General features: G+C 38.6%; 1 protein-coding gene across 6 annotated transcripts in view; it reads left to right on the top strand.

Annotated features, from left to right (window-relative positions):
• RAPGEF2 (Rap guanine nucleotide exchange factor 2) overlaps nt 1-22,642 on the top strand; it is a 219,832-nt gene that overhangs the window by 101,773 nt on the left and 95,417 nt on the right. For 3 of the 6 annotated variants that reach the window (XM_033059449.1, XM_033059453.1, XM_033059452.1), the window contains exons 5-7: nt 14,100-14,175; nt 16,272-16,439; nt 19,052-19,069. In XM_033059449.1, coding sequence (XP_032915340.1) covers nt 14,100-14,175; nt 16,272-16,439; nt 19,052-19,069 — 262 coding nt within the window. The remainder of the gene's footprint in view (nt 1-14,099; nt 14,176-16,271; nt 16,440-19,051; nt 19,070-22,642) is intronic. The other 3 variants (XM_033059451.1, XM_033059454.1, XM_033059455.1) reach the window with 1 other exon arrangement.

Consider the following 22,642-nt stretch of genomic DNA (forward strand, 5'->3'; position numbering starts at 1 on the left):
CTGTTCTACTGAGTAATTGAAGAGTTCATTGAGGTCTGAAACTGATCATGACAGTATCTGAGGTGTTGGGAAATAGAAGAGGAGACAGTTCCTAAATTATGAGATTGGCTGGTGTCTGGTGTTGTTCCTGTCATATTTCAATGCTACTGGAATTTTGTTTTTGCAGGGCTGATAAAATGTTAAAGGACTTAATCTATTACAATGGCATCTTCTGAAAACAAAAATAGAAATTCAGTGTTGTGTGTCTGGGGCTACCAGGCTTTCTTCCAAGTTTGTAATGACAAGATAACAATGAAGCTGAAAGTGTCAAATGACCTGAATATATTTTCAGTGAGCATGAGTTGTTTTGATTCCTCTTAAGGAGAAGGAGGGAGGCTTTCAGGGATGGAAATGCTCATGCTAGGAGAAAAGCAAACTTCAGGAACTCTCACAAATGCAAGCTCTATACCAGTTTCTAGATGTATATACTTAGAGCTACAGACTTCTGTCTCTTCCTGTGTGAAAGATCTGATGGGCTTGAGAAGGTCTGGATCAACTGCTGGTGCTCATTTGTGGAATGTTCAGAACAATTTCATATGCTTTCTATAGGGGAGATGCCATTAATTGGTGGTGCAGAGCTTGCAAATGAAAGAGATCCTTGGGTTTGGTTTTTCATTGTTTCATGCATGGTAATTGTAAGCTGGGTCAAGATGACACTTCTTACCACTGTCGGTACTTTTAAAATAAGTAAAGAAGTTAGGCTTTTCTTACATTGTGCTTTATTCACTTCAGTGGTGTTTATCTTCCCCATTGAAACTGCAGCTCTGAAAATACTTAAAAGTTAGGGGTATCTGCTGTAATGAAAAAATTGTGATATAGAGCATAGAAACAAAATATGCAACATTATAAATCCAGACCACTGCTTTTATGGAGAGTTTTGCCTGTGAACCAATTTAGGTTATTTTTTGCATTTACTATGCAGATTAAGTATAATAAAAATTTTTCAGTGAGATATTGCCAATGCCAATGAAAAACAAAATCTGAGGTAACGGGGCGGTAGATTTTATCTATGTAAGCATGAACGTATGTTAATAGCTCAAAGTAACTGAAAAGGACCTTAAGGAAAAAATACAATTAAGCAGAAGAGTTTAACAACCTAGATTCATGGGGCGCAATTTTTGAGCAGAAAGACAGGAAAAGAGAGAATGCTTTAAGGTAGCTGATAGAGGAAATGTAATCTTTGACAACTCTATATGAACTCTCAGATTCCTTTTCTTTAAGTCTTAATAAGTTTGGGTTAAAATTTTGACTGATTGCTGACAATATATGCTGGAATAGTGCTGGGGGGTTTTTTACATTTTTGTTATCTCCCCCCATTCCTTCCCCCCCCATCTCAGTGTGAAAAAGATTTATTGCACTGAAAACACTTTTATCCTGAAGACATTTTATTCTCATTGTTGAAAAATTTTGGTACTGTTTAGTTGATTGCCTGGTTTCTAAAATGTGCTGCAGTAAAAACTGGCCTTGTAACAGTATGATTTCATTGCTGACTCTTCTTTTTAGCTTATTTTGTGTCTCATTAGCTAGAGGCACCTTTCTAATCCCAATATTAGGGTCTCTAATGGAGCATGTCACAATTTGAAGTCATTGAGAACAACATCTAAGCAATCTTGGAAACATTGTTCATCTTTTCTTTTGCTTTTACTACTCTTCTCTACATTGTAATTATGTGATATATTTTATTTCAACAGTACTCACACTTATGTTTTCTTTCTAAAATTTCAGTTTGGAGTTTAATATTAAAAAGCTGTTTTCTGAAATCATAGTAAATTGCTTGCATAGAAATGGGGATGTGGAAAAAAAATGAGAACTCTTTCTGACAAGGAGAAGAAAATTCTCTGTGTAATAAAAGGAAATGGTTATTGAAAAGTTAAATGTGAGACCCATTATGTCAGGGTATCTGCTGCTGCTTACATTGTTAATTGTAGATATCTATCTGAAGAAAATTGTTGCTTTTTCACAATTGATATTGCAGCTGGTGAGATGTCCTGTTATGTAATCTCCTCCTTCTGATTAAAGATTTCCTCTGATTCAGTTTAATAGTACTTAAAGTTTTGAGTTTTAGTATAAACTTGCAAAACATCAAAGCCCCTTTCAGTTACTTGGGAAAACTGCATTATAGGATTCTTGCTGAGGTCAAAAGGAAGACCCTGTTTGTTTTATGTGCTCTCAGGATCTCTGGACAGGTTTTCTAAGTGTAATAAACTGAAGTAATCTGGTCATTGCTTACCTCAAAATAACAACAAAAATGTGCAAAAATAGCATGAAGAATACCAAAAGGAGAAGTTATACCCATGTGGTGAGAGGAGACAGAGGACTCTGCCCTTTCTTTGCCTCATGTGAACCTCTCAGGATCTAAACTTTCATAGACTTAATTTTGCTGAAGGAAAATCTGGATAAACTGAAGTAATGGTGTTTACTTATGTATTTGGAGGACTGTAGAATAACTGAAAGGAATTAGAAATATTGTCTTGATTCTTTTCATAATTTCACTACTGTAGTTCTTCCACAAATGGTGTTTTTAACAAAATTTTGATCCCTATTGTAGAAGACTTGAAAATGTCTGAGAGTTTTCTTTCATGATATAAAAATTTTCAGATGCTTCTGAAGAACAAAGCTAGGGATAAAGATGTGGTATATTTTAAGTGAGGAATAATTTATTTTTCAAATTAGAATATAAATAGCTAAAACAAAACTGTCACTACTACTCCACAGTTTTACTTTGTTTATTCATTCACAAATATACAAATTTATCTGAACACATCTGCATTGTACACTAATAGATTGATAGACACTCGTTATTGGGTAATGTGTTTAGCTCTCCATGTGAACGAATTAGTTATATCAAATGAGTTAGGCATGAAAGTGTATGTGGAAAGTGTCAATATATATGGTCTTGTTTTACTTCTAAAAACCTAGATGACAAGTCATTTTAGTAATTTAAAAGAACTGACAATTTTTAATACCTTTTACTATTAAAGTCTCTAGGGGGATTTAAAAATGCTTATTATGTATTTTTCAATACAAAAAGTCTTCATTTAGAAACTAGCACGCAAGGTCTTTGTATGACATTGGAAAAATACTCCTCTGTTTTAATGAATTTCATGAATGTTAATAAACCAAGCTGTGTTTAGAGAAGGTCTTGCCTCTTAAGTATTGTTTTCCAACAACTTCTCATTCTTTGAGACCATTATGTAGGTCTTGTGATGTCACAGTAATCTTCATGGCAACACAGATGTCATTAACATGAAGCATAAGCAAAGCTGTCTTTATTCTAACCATTTATTTATTTATTATTTGAAAGGATAAGAAAAAAAGTAGGTTAGGAAAAACCTTTCATCTTTGAATGTTGGCCGAGATAAAATGAGAACTTCTAATTTAAAAAATAAAGATCTATTCCCAGGTGTTTGGATGAGGTACCTGCCTTCTAGCTTTCTGTACTAGATATGTTACAAAGCTGGACTGCTGCAACAAGATAAATTTGTTGTTGCCTCTTGCTAGTAGGTTCCAGTTTTGTTTGTTTATATGATTGTATATTTAGTCTCTAAACACAAATCTCGAATTCAACAGAAAAATGCCATCAAAATGTTTCTTTTGTGTAGTACATGTCAAAAGGTCAGAGAGGAACACTAAGTGGTATTCTTGTCTGAAAAGCATTCAGGATCACCTGCTGCTATAAAGACCCTGAGCATCTACCGTTTTTACAGTAAACTTGCAAAACAGTTTGTTATTCTTAAAAGCACTTTTTCGGATGGGGTTTCTAACCATATTTTCAGCTTAATATTTTAGTTTTGATGTTCTGTTATGAAAAGATAAAGTAAAAAGCAACAAATGTGAAATTTTACACAATTACTTACAGTAATTTCACGAATACAAGCCGCACCAATTTGACTAAGATTTTGCTCCTAAACCGGAAATGCAGCTAATATGTGAATAATTCTCTGACATTTACAACCTCAGAAGTGCCAGCCAGAGTGTCGAGCCGAGCTGCTGCAAAGCTGGCATTTTGCGATTGTTACAAATTGCTACTCTGTTGCACCGCAGGTGGAGACTGGCTGCCTGCAGGCAGCACGGGGGGCGGGGAGAGAGGCGGGAGAGCTCCCTACCACAGCCCGGGGGAGAGACAGGGGGCCCCGCGCCGCCATTGCCGCGACTCGAGGAGGAGAGGGGGAACCCAAGCCGCCCCTGCCGCGGCTCGGGGAGGCGGCGGGGGACCCGGGCTGCCACTGCCGCGGCTCTGGGAGGCGGCGGGGGACCCGGGCTGCCATTGCCGCGGCTCGGGGAGGCGGCGGGGGAGCCAGGCCGCCACTACCGCGGCTCTGGGAGACGGCAGGGGGCTCCATCCCTACCTGCCACCACAGGGCAGCGCCGGGCCGTGGTGACCGAGCCCAGTGGCAGTGGCGGCTGGCCCCCAGTGGCCCCACAGAGCGGCAGCGCCGGGCTGGGCTACCTGGCCCCGTCAGCAACCCCTAGCGGGCCGAGCCTGCACAGCCTTAGTTGAGCCAGTAAACCCCGCCCTGCCGCCGTTCTGTTACTATTTGGCAACTTTGTTGCACGCGGGTCCTCGCTGTGAACGACAGAGCGGCTTATATTCAGGTGCGGCTTATTTATGGACAAAAAACGAAATATTTGCCAACACCCAGAGATGCGGCTTATACTCAGTACGGCTTGTATTCGTGAATTTACTGTAATCTTTTTACCTAAACTAGTCAAACTTGCTACCATCTTCACTATTGTAACCAGGTACAATTTTAAAATTAACCTCACTTTTCAAAACAGTAGTCTGTTATAAAAGAAAAACTGTGTGAAGATCATAAAGCATGTATTTCAGGGTTGACTGAGGGGACTTTATATGGAAGCAAACCTCCAGAATCTAGCTAATTTCCGACTATTCACTGTGGGTTTTCAGGAACTTCCTTTGAAGTGCTTTCAGTAGTCAGCTATAAATTAGCAGATTAATGCAACCTCTGATCTGGGTTGCATTTGCATAAGAATTAAATCCCTAGGAGTATTACATAGATAAAGCACTATAGTCTGTCATCCATAAGGATGCTAACTAAAAGTTTTCAAAATACTAAAGAGGTTCGCTAAAGTTTTCAGCTGGAGCTCAACTTCTACACATTTTTAGCAGGAATTATTTAGAGCATTAATTTACTATAAATGTGCTTATTCTGTGGTTTTAATATGGTCTGGTTAATCATTAAGCATTCTCTCTGGCTTGCTGGGTTCTTTGCAATCCCCTGATGCAGCAGCAGGGCTATTATCCTTGGCACCATGATTCCTCTTCCCCCACAGACAGCAGGTGGTTTGGATCCCAAGTCGAGCAAGGAGCTGCAGTGATGCCAGAGGCTTTTTTTCCTCTTGTGAAACACTCCTCCCAAGTTTTATTAAGTAACGTGTATTTAGCTGTGATATCTCAAGTGAGTCCCTTCCCTGACACATGAGCTGTTGTATCTGAGACTGTAAACATCTAAACTATCATATGACATTGGATAAACCTAATCATCCTTATCCGTGGCATGCAGTGAGCTCGTGTCTCCAGGATTTGCAAGTAGTTACAGTTCTGCAAATGCCTCTTCAACTTGCCAGCATCTCAATTTTGCTTTCAACTGAAAAGCATTTCTGTAAAGCAGCTACTTGCTTTTACTGAAAAAAAAACAAACTATAAATAGAACAACATTGTAGGAATTAAATAAGTTAAAAGAAAAAAAAAAGCTAATCTAGTTATTTTGATATGTAGATGACCACTACATTTTAATTAAACAGAATAGTTATTACAAGTCAAAAGCAGCTTGGTCTTCCCTTGCATCTTTACGTACTTTTCCTAAAAGGCGTTAGTTCAAATGAGAATCAAAGAAGTCAGCCTAAATTATCAGATAATTTTATCTTCTGTATAATGATGCCCTGTCTTTTAGTTGACACAACTCTTGCTTTCATGGTTTCCAATGTGCAGCTCTAACTGTGGGGAAACCTGCTGCTGCCTTCCCTGCTTGCACCATCCCCAGTGGAGCACTGCTTACGTCAGAGTGGCTCTGCATGCATGAAGGGCTCTGTCTTTTTTTCTGAGGGGTCAGAAAATGGCCACGCCAAGTTTAGTTTTCATCAGAGCACTTAAGCGTTCCCCTGGGAATGACTTGTGCATGTATACAAGCTTCTTAATTGTAACTTTCTTCTTTTCCTTGGCAAGGATGGGTTGAGTGGTGGGTCTGGGTTTCAGAGCACACTGATGTGAAACCAAGCTAAACCTAGCTTGGCTAGAAAAAAACATGTTAGAGGGACTGATGCTTTTCATTCTGATCTTGACATACCAAAATGAAATATGGTGGTTCTTAATGGAAAAGATGCATGAGGAGAAACTTGACTGAATCCCTTACCTCTCTAAATGGAAGATAGAAATTAGTCCCCATTTTATTTCCCATCTAGATATCTACTTGCTACTGCTCTATATTTCATCAAGGAATTCAGTGTGACTGGTTGCCTTTACAATTAAATCTAAATAACATTTTGATGTTGTTGCTACCTGAATGTTGATTATTTCATCAAGAGTTGATTTTGGGATTTTTTGGAGACCAGACATTCTGCTCGTGTTTGTTTCTGTATCATCAGATAATAATTGATGCAGTGATTGAAAGCAGTGCCTGCCATGATCCCCTCAGTCAAGGCACTGCTGTGAGGAAGTGGTGTGTGCAGGTGGGACATGCAGCACATGATCCATCCAGCAGGATGGGGACTCCTCTCTTCTCTGATATTGAGAATTGGAGGGTAGAGGGAAGATTGGAAATACAGTGGGATAGCACTTGAATGTAAATGGTGATGGTAATAATAGCATTTTCAGGGTGAGGGCTACCTAAGAGTAAGTGAAGAATTTTGGCTTACATAACTTAAAATTCTAAATGTACTTCATGCAATACCTCTGTATTTGATTTTGATAGTTTTCTGTATTTCTCCTAAATGTAGCTGTCAATACAAGCAATGTAATTTTCACAAAAAGCACTTTGAAGTATTTGGTTTATGTAACTTAAGATCCATTTTTATCTTGAATATGTTAAAAGCTTGAGAAACTAAACTGAAACCTTGTGCTTCTGGATTTGTTCATATAAAGTCTTGAAGAGATAAGGGTTGGTTGCAATGAAGGTGAGAGAAAGATAATATTTACTTTAATCACCATTTTTATTTAGATGTTCTGCATTGGCAAATACTGCACATCAGTGATCTTAAACATGTACCTCCCATTTGAAAACGTCTGAACAAAGAAAGTTTTTTAATATCTTGATTCCTAGAGTTTTGGTTATAAAATATTTCAGTATTCATACGTTGCATTTCTACTTTAATTATGTTGCAAATTTTGTTATTAAAAAAGCAAAATCTGTATGAAACTTATTTCCTTACATACTTATACCCTACAAGATTCTAAGAGCTTAAGAAACAATAAAATTTGCTACTTCTATTTTTCTTTTCATTGCAACTTGTTTAAATATAATAGTCTTTTTGATTCAGAGGAAGTGTCAATTAAATAGATTTTATTCTCAACCAGCAACTTTGTTCAAAATATTGCAATTACATTTACATAAAACTATAACAGTATTATTTGCTGAAGAACATGCACCATAGAAATGACCATACTTTGTGGAGCTTTCTTTGTGAGACTTAGAAATAATTTTACTAAAACCTTAAGCTAATGTAATATAGGGAATAACAAAAGAAATAGAAGTTAATATTACTTTTTAGAGGAAACCCTGAATTTTTGTCTGTCCTTTTTGCAAAATAACTGTTACTAGTGAAATTGAGTTTTCTGTATGAGTGATCTTTTATTTTTCAGAGGAAGAAAGTAAAGGGCTTAACACTGAAAACCCTTTTCTTGGGGTTGTGAGTTTTCCTTCAGATTCTGCATCACTTTTGATGAATGCATTTACATTCCAGTGCTGAGAAGTAACTTTCCATTTGGGAGCTGGGTTGACCTGAAAACAGGAATGTGGAGGCCCAGGGTGAGGGGACAGGGCTGAATGCTGTTAGAGAAACATTCCCTCTTCAGTAGCTGCTGCCTCTCTGGCGAGCTTTGAAAAGACCATCTATGTGTGTGTATGAAGATGTCTGGGAACCTGGGGAAGTGGATGGGTCGTGTCTGGAGAAAACTGCCTTGTCCTCCAATGTCATGATGATAACAGAAAGAATAGAACAAGTCACCTCAATACCTGCAACTTTTTAACTGTCTCTATGTGTAAGTGCTTATAAAAATACATGTGTTGCTTGTGGCTTTAAATATTTAATTGATGTACTTTGTTGTTTTATTAGTAAATCTGTTGAATTTGAAGGGGACAGTGGTTCAAAATTATTCTATTGTTGTTAGCCACAGGCATATTTAAACTACTGGAGTTTCATAATAGTGAAGAGTTTAAGTGAAAACTGAGAGTGTTAACTTGGGAAACGTGGAAACCCTTAATTTTCATTTAAAACTTGTCTTCTGTTAACAAGCATGAAACCTGAACTCTGATATTTCTGTACTTTAGCCGTCTGTGTATGTTTTCTATATAACAAGTTGTAAGCTGAGAAATGTATGTAGTAAGATACACTTATGGACGAGGGAACTGTCATCTCCGATTAGTGTAAATTCAATTTAAGAATGCGTTAAAAGTGAAACAAAATTGTAAACTACTTACATGCTTGTAAATTTGCTACAAGTATAAAATACCTACTTTTAATACATAATGAGAAAAAGGATTTTTTTAATGCTAATGACTTTATTTGGAAGTAATGCTTTTGAGTAGTCAAGTGGGAAATGAGACTTTTGTCAGTTGTTTTAAGGACTAGTAGGGTTAAGGAAAATACCAAGCTGTCCACTAGAAAATGTATTCCTGTAAATAATATTTTTATATATCTTTAGGTAGTTGTTTGGGTTTTTTATTTGTTTTATTTTTTTCTTTTGGGGGGATGGTTGATGTTGGTATGGTGTTTTTTAGTTAAAGTAGATTTATATTCACATTGTGCATTCCATACCCCTATGGGAATACAAGTACTGTGATAGAAAAGGACTCAAGAAGTGAAATTATCTCCAAGACAGGTACTGAGGAGAGCATCTGTGAAGCTTAATACTTGAAGAACGTCAAGTCAGAGCTTATGTGGTAGTAGGAAAGAAAAGTGTTGGAAAAACTGCTGCCAAACAAGGTTCTCTGAGGAATTTAGGTGAGGCAGCAATATCCTGACCTGGCAACCCTTCTGGCTTTCTAAATTACTCTTATAACCTCTGCATCCTATATTGACAGCTACAATTGTAAAGATACCTTTGAACTGCCTTATCTTCCTTAGGTGAAATTATCTTATGCACATCACCAATTTATAGAAAACAGTTGCAAATCTGTGATTCTTTCAGGTGTAACATTGACTTAGTAGTTGCAAACAAGCTATATTTAGGAGTTGAAATTAATAAGGGCTTAATAAGACAAATTTGATTTAAATTATTAAGAAATGGTATGATCCAACTGAATGTGAAGTGTGTATCGTGTAAAATTCTTTACTGTAGTTATTTCATGACTATAGGGCGCACCCTTTTGACTAAAAAGTTGGCCTGAACCTGGAAGTGCGCCTTATATATCGGCAAAAGTTCGGAAATTTGCCAACCCGGAAGTGCACCTTATAATCCAGTGTGCCTTATAGTCGTGAAATTACTGCACATTTTATGAACCTAAATGGATTTTAAGCTCTCTATATGCCTGTACTTCCCACAGTAAGGGAAGAAGTAAATTAGTCAAATCTCTGATCTATTGAAACCTGCTAATAAAGGCTCTCTATGTTGTACTTTAGCTAGCCAGTACTCATGTTGATTATTTTGTGAGAAATCTGGGCAGTCAAAGTCACTCTCTCTGGAAAGTCTGTCATCAAAATTTTGTAAAGACTATTGTTTAATCAAAGAAATAGAGCTGATACTAAGAAGACAATCTATCAACCCTTCCACTGGAACTTTATTTGCTTGGTACTGTTTCTGTGTGATGCCTAACATCCCACAAGCCAGCTTACATGCCTGCTTGTGATCCTTGTATGAAGTTCTTCTGCTGGTATTTCAGAGAATCACAGAATAGCTTGGGTTGGAAGAGGCCTGAAAGATCAGGTAATTCTAAACTCCCTGCTATAGGCAGGGATACCTTTCACTGGACCAGGCTCTTGCTCAAGAGCCCCATCCAGCCTGGTTTTGAGTAATTCCAGGGATGGGGCATCGACAACTTCTCTGGGTAGCCTGTTCCAGTGCCTCATGTTCTTATAGCAAAGAATTTTATAAAAGGCTTTACAGTTGGGGCTTTTTTATCAGCTCAGTAAATAGACTGTATCATGTATTGGATATTTGTTGCTTCTTACTCATGCTGATGTTTCAAATAACCTGTTTCCAATTAAATTGAGTTTGTTTGATGGCTATTTACTGCAGCTAAGCATTTTGGAGAAGATTATCACTGAAGTATATTTTTGTTCATCTTTTACTCTTGTGGGTAATGATAAATTGATTCAGATACAACTTACTGATTTTAATGTCAGTCTTATGAATTGAAACAGCAGGATTAGCAATGCCTAAAGATGCCAGTTGTTTCTCAGAGCTGCATGTCAAACAAAACACCTGTGTTCGAATGTGGTTCTACAAGAGATGGTATGCACTACTGTGATGAATCTTCTACTGCAGTTGGAGATGGACAATTCTGAAGTGCCCAGATGTAGTGGACAGTAACAAGAGAGTTGCCTAATTTTCACTGATTATGTGAATTCCTCACTGGTGATGAATTTTCACCAGAGATTGAAAGTCAGGAGGTTTAGCTGGTGTGACCATCTGGGAACTGCAATGCTTGAAAGGTCCTTTAACTTTCTTGTGCCTTGATTTACTTGTCTTCTTTCTTACAGAACTTCACAAAGTTTAGAGTTCGTTTGCAGCCCGAATGCCGTGTGATCTTTGCTCAGAGATAACATATATACATGTGATGCGCTGTCTGCTCTGATAAATTTCATGCTGTCATAAGAGTCTGAATAGTCCAGGAATGGCAGAGATATTTGTTGTGAGAACCAGTGTGTTACTTGAGGGCAGAAATCGAGAATTTTCTTTATAGTACAGTAATTTTACGATTACAAGCCGCACGGATTATAAGCCGCATTTCCAGGGTGTCGGCAATGTTTAGGTCCTCGTCCATATATAAGCCGCAACAGATTATTAGCTGCACTTTCGTTCGTAGCGAGGATCCGTGTGCAACTTCCACGAATTTGCCAATTAGTAACAGAATCGCAGGATAGTGGGGTTTACTGGCTTGGGGCAGGGCCAGGCAGGCTTGGCCTGCTCATGGTTGCCGACGGGGCCGGGTGGCCCAGCTTGGCGCTATGGCTCGACTGGGCGGTGCTGCCGCTGCCAGGCTCGCCAGGCTCGCTCGCACACCACCCCCCCTCGCCGCCTGCACCGCCGCCACCGCGTTCACTCGCCCTGGCCCGGCTCTGCCAGGCTCCCCTGCGCTGCCAGGCTCCCCCACGCTGCTAGCCCCGGTTCTGCTGGACTTCTCCATGCCACCAGGCTCCCCCATGCTGCTAGCCCCAGTTCTGCTGGGCTTCTTCGCACTGCTAGCCCTGGTTCTGCTGGGCTTCCCCGCGCCACCGGGCTCTCCCGCACTGCTGGCCCGGGCTCTGCCGCCCCCCCCGCCCCGCGCTGCTGGCTCGGGCTCTGACAGCCCCCCCGCTGTGCCACCGGCCCCTCCTCTGCCAGACTTTCCCACCTCTGCTGGGGCCGGCCGGGCTCCAACTCAGCTTGGGGCTGCTGTGGGCTCTCACTTCTGGGTTGGTAACTTTTAGAATATTGTTCATATATTAACCACTCCGGACTACAGGCCGCACTTCCGAGTACGGACCAAAACTTTAGTCAAAATGGTGTGGCTTGTAATCGTGAAATTACTGTAACTGAATTCATGGCTTCTGTCTTAATATGTTGATTATTTGTTCTCTGGTGCTAAAAAGGTGAAATCTAAACAAGTTATTCGAGAGTAGAAAAGCACATCCAAAACACAACTTTTTGTTTTTACTGTGTTTGCTAAAGCTTGAAACTTTTGCATGTCAGCAGTCATTAGCAACAGACAGAAGTTTAAAGTTGATACTTACAGACAGCAACAGAGGAGTAAGAAAGGTGGAGTGGAAAAGTGTATATACATTTTCTGTTGAAATGAGTGGTTGCTCCAAGGCTACAAAAATGCGTTGGCAAAAAATACATCAATATGTGTTTTCTGAGTGGAAAGATAATGTTTCTGTGTACTTCCAACTAGAATATCAAGTAAGTTGATTTATTAATCACAGTTTTTTTCATTTTTGTTTTTCAGTGAGTTGATTTACTTTCTCCTTTCTTTACTCCTCCTTTCTGTTTCTAAGGAAAAACTGTGGTATGAATCAGGCTATTGGCCAAGAAAATAAGTTTTGACACTTCTACAACAGTTTAATGAATCCGTATAATGGCTGCATTTTCTGATGTCTTTAAGAGCAGTTGAAATTGTATAAAATTCAAGATATTGTAGAGTAAAGAACCCAGTGTTTTGTTGCTGGACTGTAGGATGAAGCATGTGTTTGCCTCTAGGAAAATAAGCATTTTGTCTAGAGACTTCTTTATTGAATATTTCTTTTCAAGAGGCCTAGTATTCTGGAAAATTTTTTCTATTGTAAAAGTCCCATGTACCATTAAATGTGATTATTATTTTGATGAATAAGCACAACTGGCATTTCTTTTCAATATCTGACTGCCTTCTTTTTGAGCCTATAAATGTACTGTTGTCAAGAGATTAGCCTTTGGGGTAGCAAGTTAAATTGTTCATTTCTACTAATCGCCAGGCAGGACAGGAGCATAGATATGAACTGGCTAGATAGACACTTCTGAGTGATGTGCAAACTGCAGTTTGAGTTAGAAAATAAGGCTTAAAACAGTTATCTTTCATAAACACTGTAGCTTCAGTGTGTTTCCACATACTAGCATTAGTTAAAATTCAGATGTTAGGGTTCTGTTGAGTTGGGTTTGTCTTTCAAGGTGTTGCCCTGGGGGCTTCAAGACAGGAAGGTTTCCCACATCTGTTGCACAGTGCCAAGTGGAAGAAAGGGAAAGGCCAAATAATTATATTGTCTCTCAGCTATTTTAGGGTGGATTGGTTACAGCAAACTTAAAGAGAGGTTCTGAATTTGTGGTCATTTTGTTGTCTGTCCTGCCCTCCAGTCTGTGATGGGAAAGGCTGGCACTGACCTGGCATTCTTACCCAGAAGAAGAATCACACAGTCCCGAAACAAACTTTAGCCGACTGCTTTTCTTCCACTCCGATGGTGCATGATTGGGGATCTAACTGTAAAGGTCATGGATTTCACTGACTCATGTACTGGTTCTCCACTCTCCACCTTTATGTTTGCTCTTTGAGGATTCTTTTCAGTGAACCTTGCATGTGCACAGGTTTTCTAATACAGGCAGAGCTCTCTAGAAACCAAAATACAAAACCTTTCAGTTTTTTCTTACAGGGAACAAAATAGTATCATGTTTAATTATTGCACTATGGTGAAAATGTCTCATGAAAGGGCAAAACCACCTTTTGTCCTTTTCTATTTAATTTGGGAATATATTCCTCTTCTTTATTTTATTAGTTCATTTTAAGTAGAGAAGAGCTAATTGAAGTTGATCAGCCTTTTCATTCTTTCCTGGGTATGCCAGTTAGCTTTTGTTAAAGAAATGCAGATAGCCTAGGTAACTTAATACTGTAATGTTAGAAGATACTAGATCAAACTCTCTAATGCAGTTCAGAATCAACCATGCCTCTTCAGTAGATGACAGCTCTTGGTTGACACTTGTTTTGGTGTAATAGACTTATTTAGCAAATACTCTTAGGGAACTATGTAAATGAAAAATAGTCAGCTCTCACTGTCCTTGGGTCTTTATTAATTTTCGAAGGACGTATGCATGAAACTTCTATTGCACACAGGTATGTATGTCTTTTCTGTGCTTTACAATATCTGGATGAGATGTAAATATGCTTATGAATTCTGTTATAACTCTAATTTCTAACTGAAGTATTTTTGTTTTCCAGTTTTGGCAAGCGTTCTGCTGGTAGCTTCAGACGTGGATGTGAATGCATTGTTTTAGAGCCATCCGAAATGATTGTGGTAAGAATATTTTCAGTCAGTTGCTTTCAAATTTTACAGACCAGCTTTTGTAACACTTCCACTTCTAATAAGACTTACTGTTTTCTGCTTTCCACCTGATCTTTTGAAAAATATAAGATGCCATAGCTATAATTTATATTTTTGTTACATTTCCTTTTTCAGATTTCTTGTAAAACTAAATCTAAAGTTTTCATGTGCTAGCAGAATAGTTTGTGGGTGTTTTTTTTAAAGTAGCTTTATTATTACTGGTAAACATAGATGTTTTGAAGTATTAATCTTAGGTTAGTTTAAGTAATTAATGTTTGAATTAAATTTAATCTCAACCATCTCAGGTTTTTAAGAATAAATTTGAATGTTTTAAATTCTGCCAACCTTCCTGGGTGAAGGTGAGGGCATTTTCTTAGCAGCATCTGCTGTAGTCCAGTGGCAGAACCTTGTCTCTGAGGGTTCATAGGCTTAAAAGGTTTTAGTTGTCACCTCAGACTGCATCATGTGAACAAATGGGCTAATTTTTTCTTCTCTCTGTCACAGAGATACAGATCAGTTCATAATACAGGCATGACAATTATCTAAGCCATATAGATAGTTTAAATATAGACTGTGACACTAACCATATTTTTCCTAAAAAGTAAAGTTTCTGTAAAACGTGTGGAGGCTCAGAAAAATGTGGTACTACTTGTTAATTACCAGTTTCTGTAAATCACATCTGACCATCTGTTTGTTGTCCCAGGTTTGTTTTCTAGAAGTATACAATTTCACTGTTTGTAGCTGTGTGAATATATATCTGTTTCACATGCATTCCTTATTGAGTTATAAGGAAGAGTGGTATAAAGATAAGCATTGGGAAAGGAGATGATTAAACAAGAAATTTTTTGACTGATGGATAATGTTGGGTCAGAGACACGTTTACCAAAAAACATAACCTCTACAGTTTTGGAAAGATGAAATTAAATGCTTCTCTCAGGCTTTCGAAGGAATAATTACACTTTGAACAGAAAAAATCCTATCCACAGAGTAGTTTGGGCACACAAGAGATGTAGCAGGGTATGAGTGTGAAGGTGTCAGATGTGAAATAGATACTCCCTGCACAGGGGGTAAACAGTGCCTGCTCTTCTGGTGAGCCAGGGACTGTGCTCATCCATTTGAGTTAGTGCACTGAAAGCTGTATTTAGTCACATAGGCTGACTGACGTGTGACACTTCTGACATGGATAAGCTGCAAATTCACAGGAGTATTTGTCTAACATTTCACTGTTGAAAAATGTGCAGTAACCTTGCAAGGTACCTCATCTCTCATTCTGAGGGATGGATTTGAATAAAAGGAATTAACTGAGTCCCCTTATATAGCCAATGCTGGAAGCTGTGATTTTTTCTTAATTTCTTTGTTAGTCTCAAATAACTCCAGTGAGGTTTCTGTTAGTAGGGTTAACACAGAAGAGATGTTGATTTTCAACCAAATTACTGCAAAAAGATCATTCTCTTCTGGGAAAACCAGAATTATTAGTTCAAATATTTTCATGGCAGTTGTATAGTGAAGTCTTCAAATTCTGTAGACAGTGAAACTGAGAAGACTGATTTTATACTAGAATTTACCCAATAGGTATTTTTTATCCTCCCTGTTGTTGTTTTGAAGTGGTTTTTTTACACCTAAATCCAGTCTATTAGAAATCCTTTTATACCTTCAAAATATTTGAAATAATAAAACCAGTCCTGAAGAGTGAAGCTTTTGCCATGGATTGGTTAAGGAAGATGCTGAATAGATGTCAGTAGGGAAACAGGCAAGTGTTCTCTTGTACCAGTTTTCTTTTCATAATGTATGGATTGGTTTGAAATGTTTGTATTTGTGCAAGTGTAAGAAAGAGGTGAGGAAGGGAGAATTTTTCTTCTGTCATTTTTGAAAAGTGATCATATTCAGTGATCTTTTTCATACTAATGTTATTCTATTTTTTTTAGTAGTGGTTTCACACTTAGTGCTGCAAATGCAGGAAACTCAAAGCTCACTGCTGGTTTTTGAAAATAGGCTTTCATGTGTTTCAAACAAGAAGAAACATTTTTCTCTCTTGTGTGGAAAGACACATTCTCTTGCATCTGTTGTAGGTTGATTACATGGAAGAAAATGAGGAATATTTCCAACGTCAAGCATCTCACAGGCAATCTCGAAGAAGATTTAGGAAAATCAACCAGAAAGGGGAGCGGCAAACGATTATTGATACTGTTGACCCTTATCCTGTGGGGAAGCCACCTCTTCCTAGAGGCTACCATACGGTAAGCTGTCTGTGTTTATGGTTCACAAAAAAACATAAGCAGGAAAACCACTGAAAATAACATGGTGAAAATGGCTAAACTGACTGGTATTTTTTGAGTGTGCTTCTGTGGGGAGGTTTCTCTTCAAAATTACTGTCAATGTGACTCCATCAGTGTGTGAACTTGTGTGCAGCCTGCATCTTCATTCAGAGTTGAAAGTATGTTTCTTATGACTGTGAATGTCATGCATTATTTTTTACGGTTTCAGTCATTATGGGAAACTGTTAAGGAAATTCTATTCTCATTTCCTTTTGCTATTAAGTTACAGTAGAATTAGTTTAGTGTACTGTGTTGAAGGTCAGTTAGTGAAGTGCTCATTCACATATGTGATAACAGGTGTTGCCTGAAAAGGACTGTGCTGCACTGCAGTACACCAAATTGTGTTAAATCCATAATTTCTTTTCGGAATTGAGAACTTAAATGTGAAATTTAAATTAACTTCTTCTGGTATTTGCCCTTTATACTTGGATATTAGTGAGATATAAAGTTGGCCCATCATGAAGGAAATTATTTGGTTATTTGACTTCCTTGCTTTTGAGGGTGAGGGAGAGAATCTGTATATGTTTCCAGACTTTCTCTTGAGGTGAAAATAAACTAATAATTAAAACTTATTTTTCAAAGTATTTTATATGGCTTTCGAACTGAGAAAAGCTATATTAGATTGTTTGTTTTGTATTGATTCCAAGTGTGGGCAAAATAGTGAAAAAGCTGTTTGTCTTTGGCTCTCATTTATTTGTTTAAGCCCTAAATTGGGTAGAACCATAAAGGCATGGGCATAAATGACTTTGTGCATATTTAATCTCGTCGAGTTCCACATGTATGTAAATTTGCAGGATGAGAGCTTTAGTGATTTTAAAATGCCATCTTTGGTACAGTGCAGTTACTAGCTTTTTCAATTTTTCCTCCCTTATCCTTGTTCCTTGACTTGTTTACCAGTTCACTGTATATTCAGTGTGTGTCTATAAGTGTGTAGATGTTTGATTACATCTGTTAATTATACAGGCTTTTCCTCATGACTTGAATAATTACATTTTATGCCACAGTTTGGTTTTGTTTATACAACAGCTTTTAGGGTTTAATTTTTGGTGCAGTTTTAATTGCCTCTAAATTGAAGGTGAATTGAGCCAGTTCACTTGGTTTGAAGATAAAGCTTTTTACTGGCCTGCTTTTGCAAAAAAAAAAAAAAAAAAAAAAAAAAAAAAAAGGTGGTATTATACTTTGTAGGAATTACAGAAAGAAATACTTTCGTTCATATTATTTAGATATGTTTATTGTGCTTAGCAAACAGCGGTAGTGTGATTTTTACCTAACTCTAGAAGGGCAATATTTAGATTACACAATGCCATTTGCATTTGTAGGTCCTTGCCTGTTGTATAAATTTCACTTTAGGTGTGCCTGATGAATTTTTGTAAGCTTAACTGGTACTAAAAGCAAAAGTCCATCCTGTGCTATTCTGTTGTGCAGTTTCGTGGTGGTTTTGTGTGTTTGCTGGGAAATCCATTCTAGTGAGATTTCATATTAAGATGGAAGAGATTGCCAAATAAACTGTACAATTTACAATAGTTCCAGTCAAATGTTGCTTTTCAAAGTATAATAGAAGGCATATGACTGACTTTATTTTTTTCAAGGCAAATATGGTCAAATAAGCTCAAATGAGCTTTAAGATGTCGTTAAGACTCTTCATGCTGGTCCATTTGCTCCTATTTTTACAGTATTTGGTGATCTTGTAGACATTATTCTCTCGTTCACTTCTAGCAATGTTATTGCTTCAACCATACATGTTACAGGCTACATTGTCTTTTTGCTCTTCCTATTTTGTGTCCTTTGACCTCATTTTATTGGTCTTAATTTCTTGAAAATTTGACTGGAAAAAGCAGTGCTTTTGGGAAACACATAGGAATTCAAGATATTGTAGCACTTACCTTGTGGACTTGTTGTCCATCCATTCTTTGGTCAGCATCTGTCAAGGTGTTGTCTTTGTTTCTACATTTTAATTTTTGATGAAAAAGATGGAAGCATTAAGTTAAATTGAAAAAGGAATAATATGCTATAATTTTTTCAAGTTTGCTCTTCCATGTGCACGTGTTCTAGTTTAGGTGTTAGGTATATGAGACACAAAGCAATAAAGATGCTTTGATGGTATCCTCAAAATCTTCGCAATGTGTAATTTTCTTGTATTCTGTTTTACCCTAAATCCATAGAGTTAACATGTAGAATTATTATTTTGGTTGTTGATAAATAATTATGCTTTATTTGCAGTAGTCTCTGAATGCTTTTCTTCAGAAGGTTCAAACAGAATTTTCTGAAGAAAGTTTTCTCTATCAAAAGCATAGAGCGAATTGTGGAGATGAAATGCAGATGCGTGGTGTGCTTTTCAAGAATTGAAAGTTAAATGCAGAGCTCTCAGTTGCAGCATGGCTTTCTGCAGTAGAGCCCACTTGTATTGGATGGTGGACCCTCATTAACATGATTTTAACATTATCTTCGTAGTGGTGGAATTTACTGTGGCATGTCTGATAATGTTCATCTTTTCCTTTCCTCCTATATGGCATTCATTTCATTTTGGCTCACAGGAATGCACTAAACCTCAGGTATCGTAACTTACTGTGTATGGTCCACTAACAATTTACAGTAAATTCACGAATACAAGCCGCACTGAGTATAAGCCGCATCTCTGGGTGTTGGCAAATATTTCGGTTTTTGTCCATAAATAAGCCGCACCCGAATATAAGCCGCTCTGTCGTTCGCAACGAGGACCCGCGTGCAATTAGTAACAGAACCGCGGGAGGGCGGGGCTTACTGGCTGAGCTAAGGCTGTGCAGGCTCGGCCCGCTAGGGGCTGCTGACGGGGCCAGGTAGCCCAGCCTGGTGCTGCCACTAGGGGCCAGCTGCCGCTGCCACTGGGCTCGGGGCCACCCACCGCTGCCACTGGGCTCGGTCACCCCGGGTCGGCGCTACCCCACGGTGGCAGGCAGGGACAGAGCTTCCCCCGCTCCTATGGTAGCGGCGGTGGGCGGGGACAGAGCTTTCCCACGCCCGTGGCGCCGGCGGCGGGTGTGGACAAAGCACCCCGCCTCCTCCCCAGGCCGCGGCAATGTCTGTGCGGGGCTCCCATCGGCTCCCCGAGACACGGCAATGGCGGTGCGTGCTTCCACCCGCCTCCCCGGGCCACAGCAATGGCTGTGCGGGGCTCCCGTCGGCTCCCCGGGCCGCAGCAATGGCGGCGTGCCCCCCCACCCGTCCTCCCCTGGGCTGCGGCAGAGGAGGGAAGAAGAGAGCTCTCCCGCCTCTCTCCCCACCCCCCGTGCTGCCTGCAGGGAACCAGGGCAACATGGTAACACTGTAACAATTGCGAAATGCCGGCTTTTACTGGCAGGTGCTTGGCTCGGCGCCCTGGCTGGCACGTCTGGGGTTGTAAATGTCAGAAAATTATTCACATATTAGCCGCCCCTGAGTATTAGCCGCACTTCCGGGTTTCCACCAAAATTTTTGTCAAATTGCTGCGGCTTGTATTCGTGAAATTACTGTACTTGGGGATTTGTGGTGTAATACCATAATACTGATGTGACATTATGACTAAAATTGCCTTCTAGACTCTGCTTTGATAGTCCAGCAATCTCATTGTTATATAAAAATAGAAAAGAGTGAAGTTTACTGACAGCACAATGCCCAACTTGATTGACCTTCCTTGCTCTGACGCCCTGTGATGTGTAGGAAATGAGAACTATAAGCAAAAGGTGTATATCAAATATTTAGTATTTGGCCCACACTTTACTCAAGTATTGCCTTCATGACACAGAAGACTTCATCTCTGATTTTGACTTAAGAAATTGGCCCCCTGTCACCATTTAGTACCCGTATGTCAGTAAAATATGGAAATGGTGGTGTGTGACAGGATGAGGAGTAAAGAAACAAAAAAAGGCTTTGCCATGGTTTCTGAAAGCTTGTCTTCCATTCTGATGGTTTCTATTGACTTGGTATAAAGAGGCTGGATTTTATAGGCAAAATATGTCTAAATGGCCATTATCTGAAACACAACTTTGACAAACTAGGGAGAAGAAGGTGCCCAAATAAGTCAATTATCTTGGAATGGTACCAAAGCAAACAAAATATGGAAGTTTTTCCCAATATCAGACCTCAAATGCACTCCAAGTAGTTTGAAGATCTGAGTGGCATCTTTTAAACTTAAGTGGGGTTTGCAGTTGCTTCTGTCAAGGCCAAAACAAATCTCGAGCATCTGTCAGATATAATGTATTTTCAGTGCCAAGCCTTTTAGAATTATTTGACTGAAACAAGTTTGAATCCATTCTCCTGAGAACCTACATGTCTTTACTTCTGCTTTAGACTGGTGATTTTTGTTTTTTGTTTTTTGGTTTTTTAAAAATTTAAATACTTTAAAAGTGAATAGTCATTTGTGAAATGATTTTGAAAAAGGATAGATTTTCTGTAAAATCTTACTGCCAGTAAACGCTGTGACTACTTCAGTGCATCTGTGAAGAATTAGTCATGCTCAGTCTGTGTTGCTGAGCTGGCTATTCTGTATATAATGTATGGAATATTTGGCATAAACTGACACAAGGTCATAAAAGAAAAATCACTTTGTCCAAAATAAGGTGCTGTTCTTTAGTGGCATAGAGATTACAAGTAGTGATTTGTAACTCCCTGGTTTATAATAGTCTGTGGCTCTCTAGACTTGGTATGTAAACTGAGATGTGGGTTTTTACTAGTCTGAGCTGTAGTCTTTACTTTGCTAGAAGCAAAGTATCAAATCTTTGGGGTATATTTAAAGAGGTGCAGGTCGGCCTGTAGGAATAATGCTAAAGCACCTGCAGGCAGCCCTGCAGAGAGAGATGGTGTGTGGTGTTTTACTCCGTGTGAATCTCTATAGATTTGAATTAGTTAACAGACCTATGAAGTTTGCTGCTAGTGCATTCTCAGCTAGGCTTTCTATAGCCAGCTGCTGAAATTGCTGCAAAAGTTTTCTCTGCCTTTAGTGTAGCCTTCCTTCTCCCATTCAGCTTGAGATTCACGTGGGGTGACAATCCATTTATCCGGTGTTGGAAAGAAAAGAGCGGTGGGCACGGAACCGTCAATACCCCAGTTTCCATCACAGTTACAGGCATGTAACAATTTTATCCTCGCACACTGCTGTAGAGCATTGTGAGGTGTGATTAGGGCAGACAAATATTTCTTCTGGATTTTATTTGAAGGAGTTGACTGAAAATGTGAATGAGAGGAGGGCTGGAAATTATACCATGTCTAATGTTGCTGAGTCAAATCTGATCTGCAGCTATGGCTCCCTGAAAATATAAGGAAGAGAGTTTTTCTAGCTTTTTTGTTTTGTGTGTGTGTGTGCTATTTTTAGGAAAGGATAAGAGCCTACTCATTTAGTAGCAAATAGTAGAAAACTTTCTTCCTGCCCCTATCTTCTTTTAAAACTAATAATGCAAAGCATTGGCAAAGTAGCCTTTTTTCCCTGATGTTTGAATTCCCATTGTCTGCTGAGAATCTAAAATACCTGGATTGAATATTTGTGTTCAGAGTGTTCTGTTTTATGAAACGAATTTACCTTTACCTTTCTTTTATCTACAAAATGACATTATAAAACTGTTCTATATTATATTGCTACATTTAGGAAGGATTTAAAAAATACACGATTTTTTTTCTGCCTGAATTTGATGCAAAACCCTGGTTGTTTTCCTTTATCCAGTGTGTGGCTACCGAAGCGATGTGGAAATTTATAAGATGACAAGCACTGTTTTCTGGTTGTTAACACAGTAGATAAGAATTCCAAGAAATTGATTCAAGTTTTAGCACTTTGTTACAGAAGTCCAGTATAACTTGGGATGAGGTTTAATGTTATAAACCAGCAAAATACCATTGTTTCTCTGCATGTTTATTTATGGTGCATGTTGTAAAATACTTGTTGCTGCATATCCTTCCATATGGACCACACTACATATGATCATGAAATACCTCATATGTGCTTGCTTTTCAACAGTGTGGGCTTTGCAGTATCGTAATGTGGCTTGATAAACTGTATTCATGTTAGTGCATTGTATTTTACATAGTAAATTGATACCAGTGTCATAATGTACTTAGTTACCTTGTGGATTTCCAGTTGTTTTAAATTAGTTTTAATTAGTAGAAACAATTTCCAGATA

This window comes from Catharus ustulatus, chromosome 5 (assembly GCF_009819885.2).
Source record: "Catharus ustulatus isolate bCatUst1 chromosome 5, bCatUst1.pri.v2, whole genome shotgun sequence".
Lineage (NCBI taxonomy): Eukaryota > Metazoa > Chordata > Aves > Passeriformes > Turdidae > Catharus > Catharus ustulatus.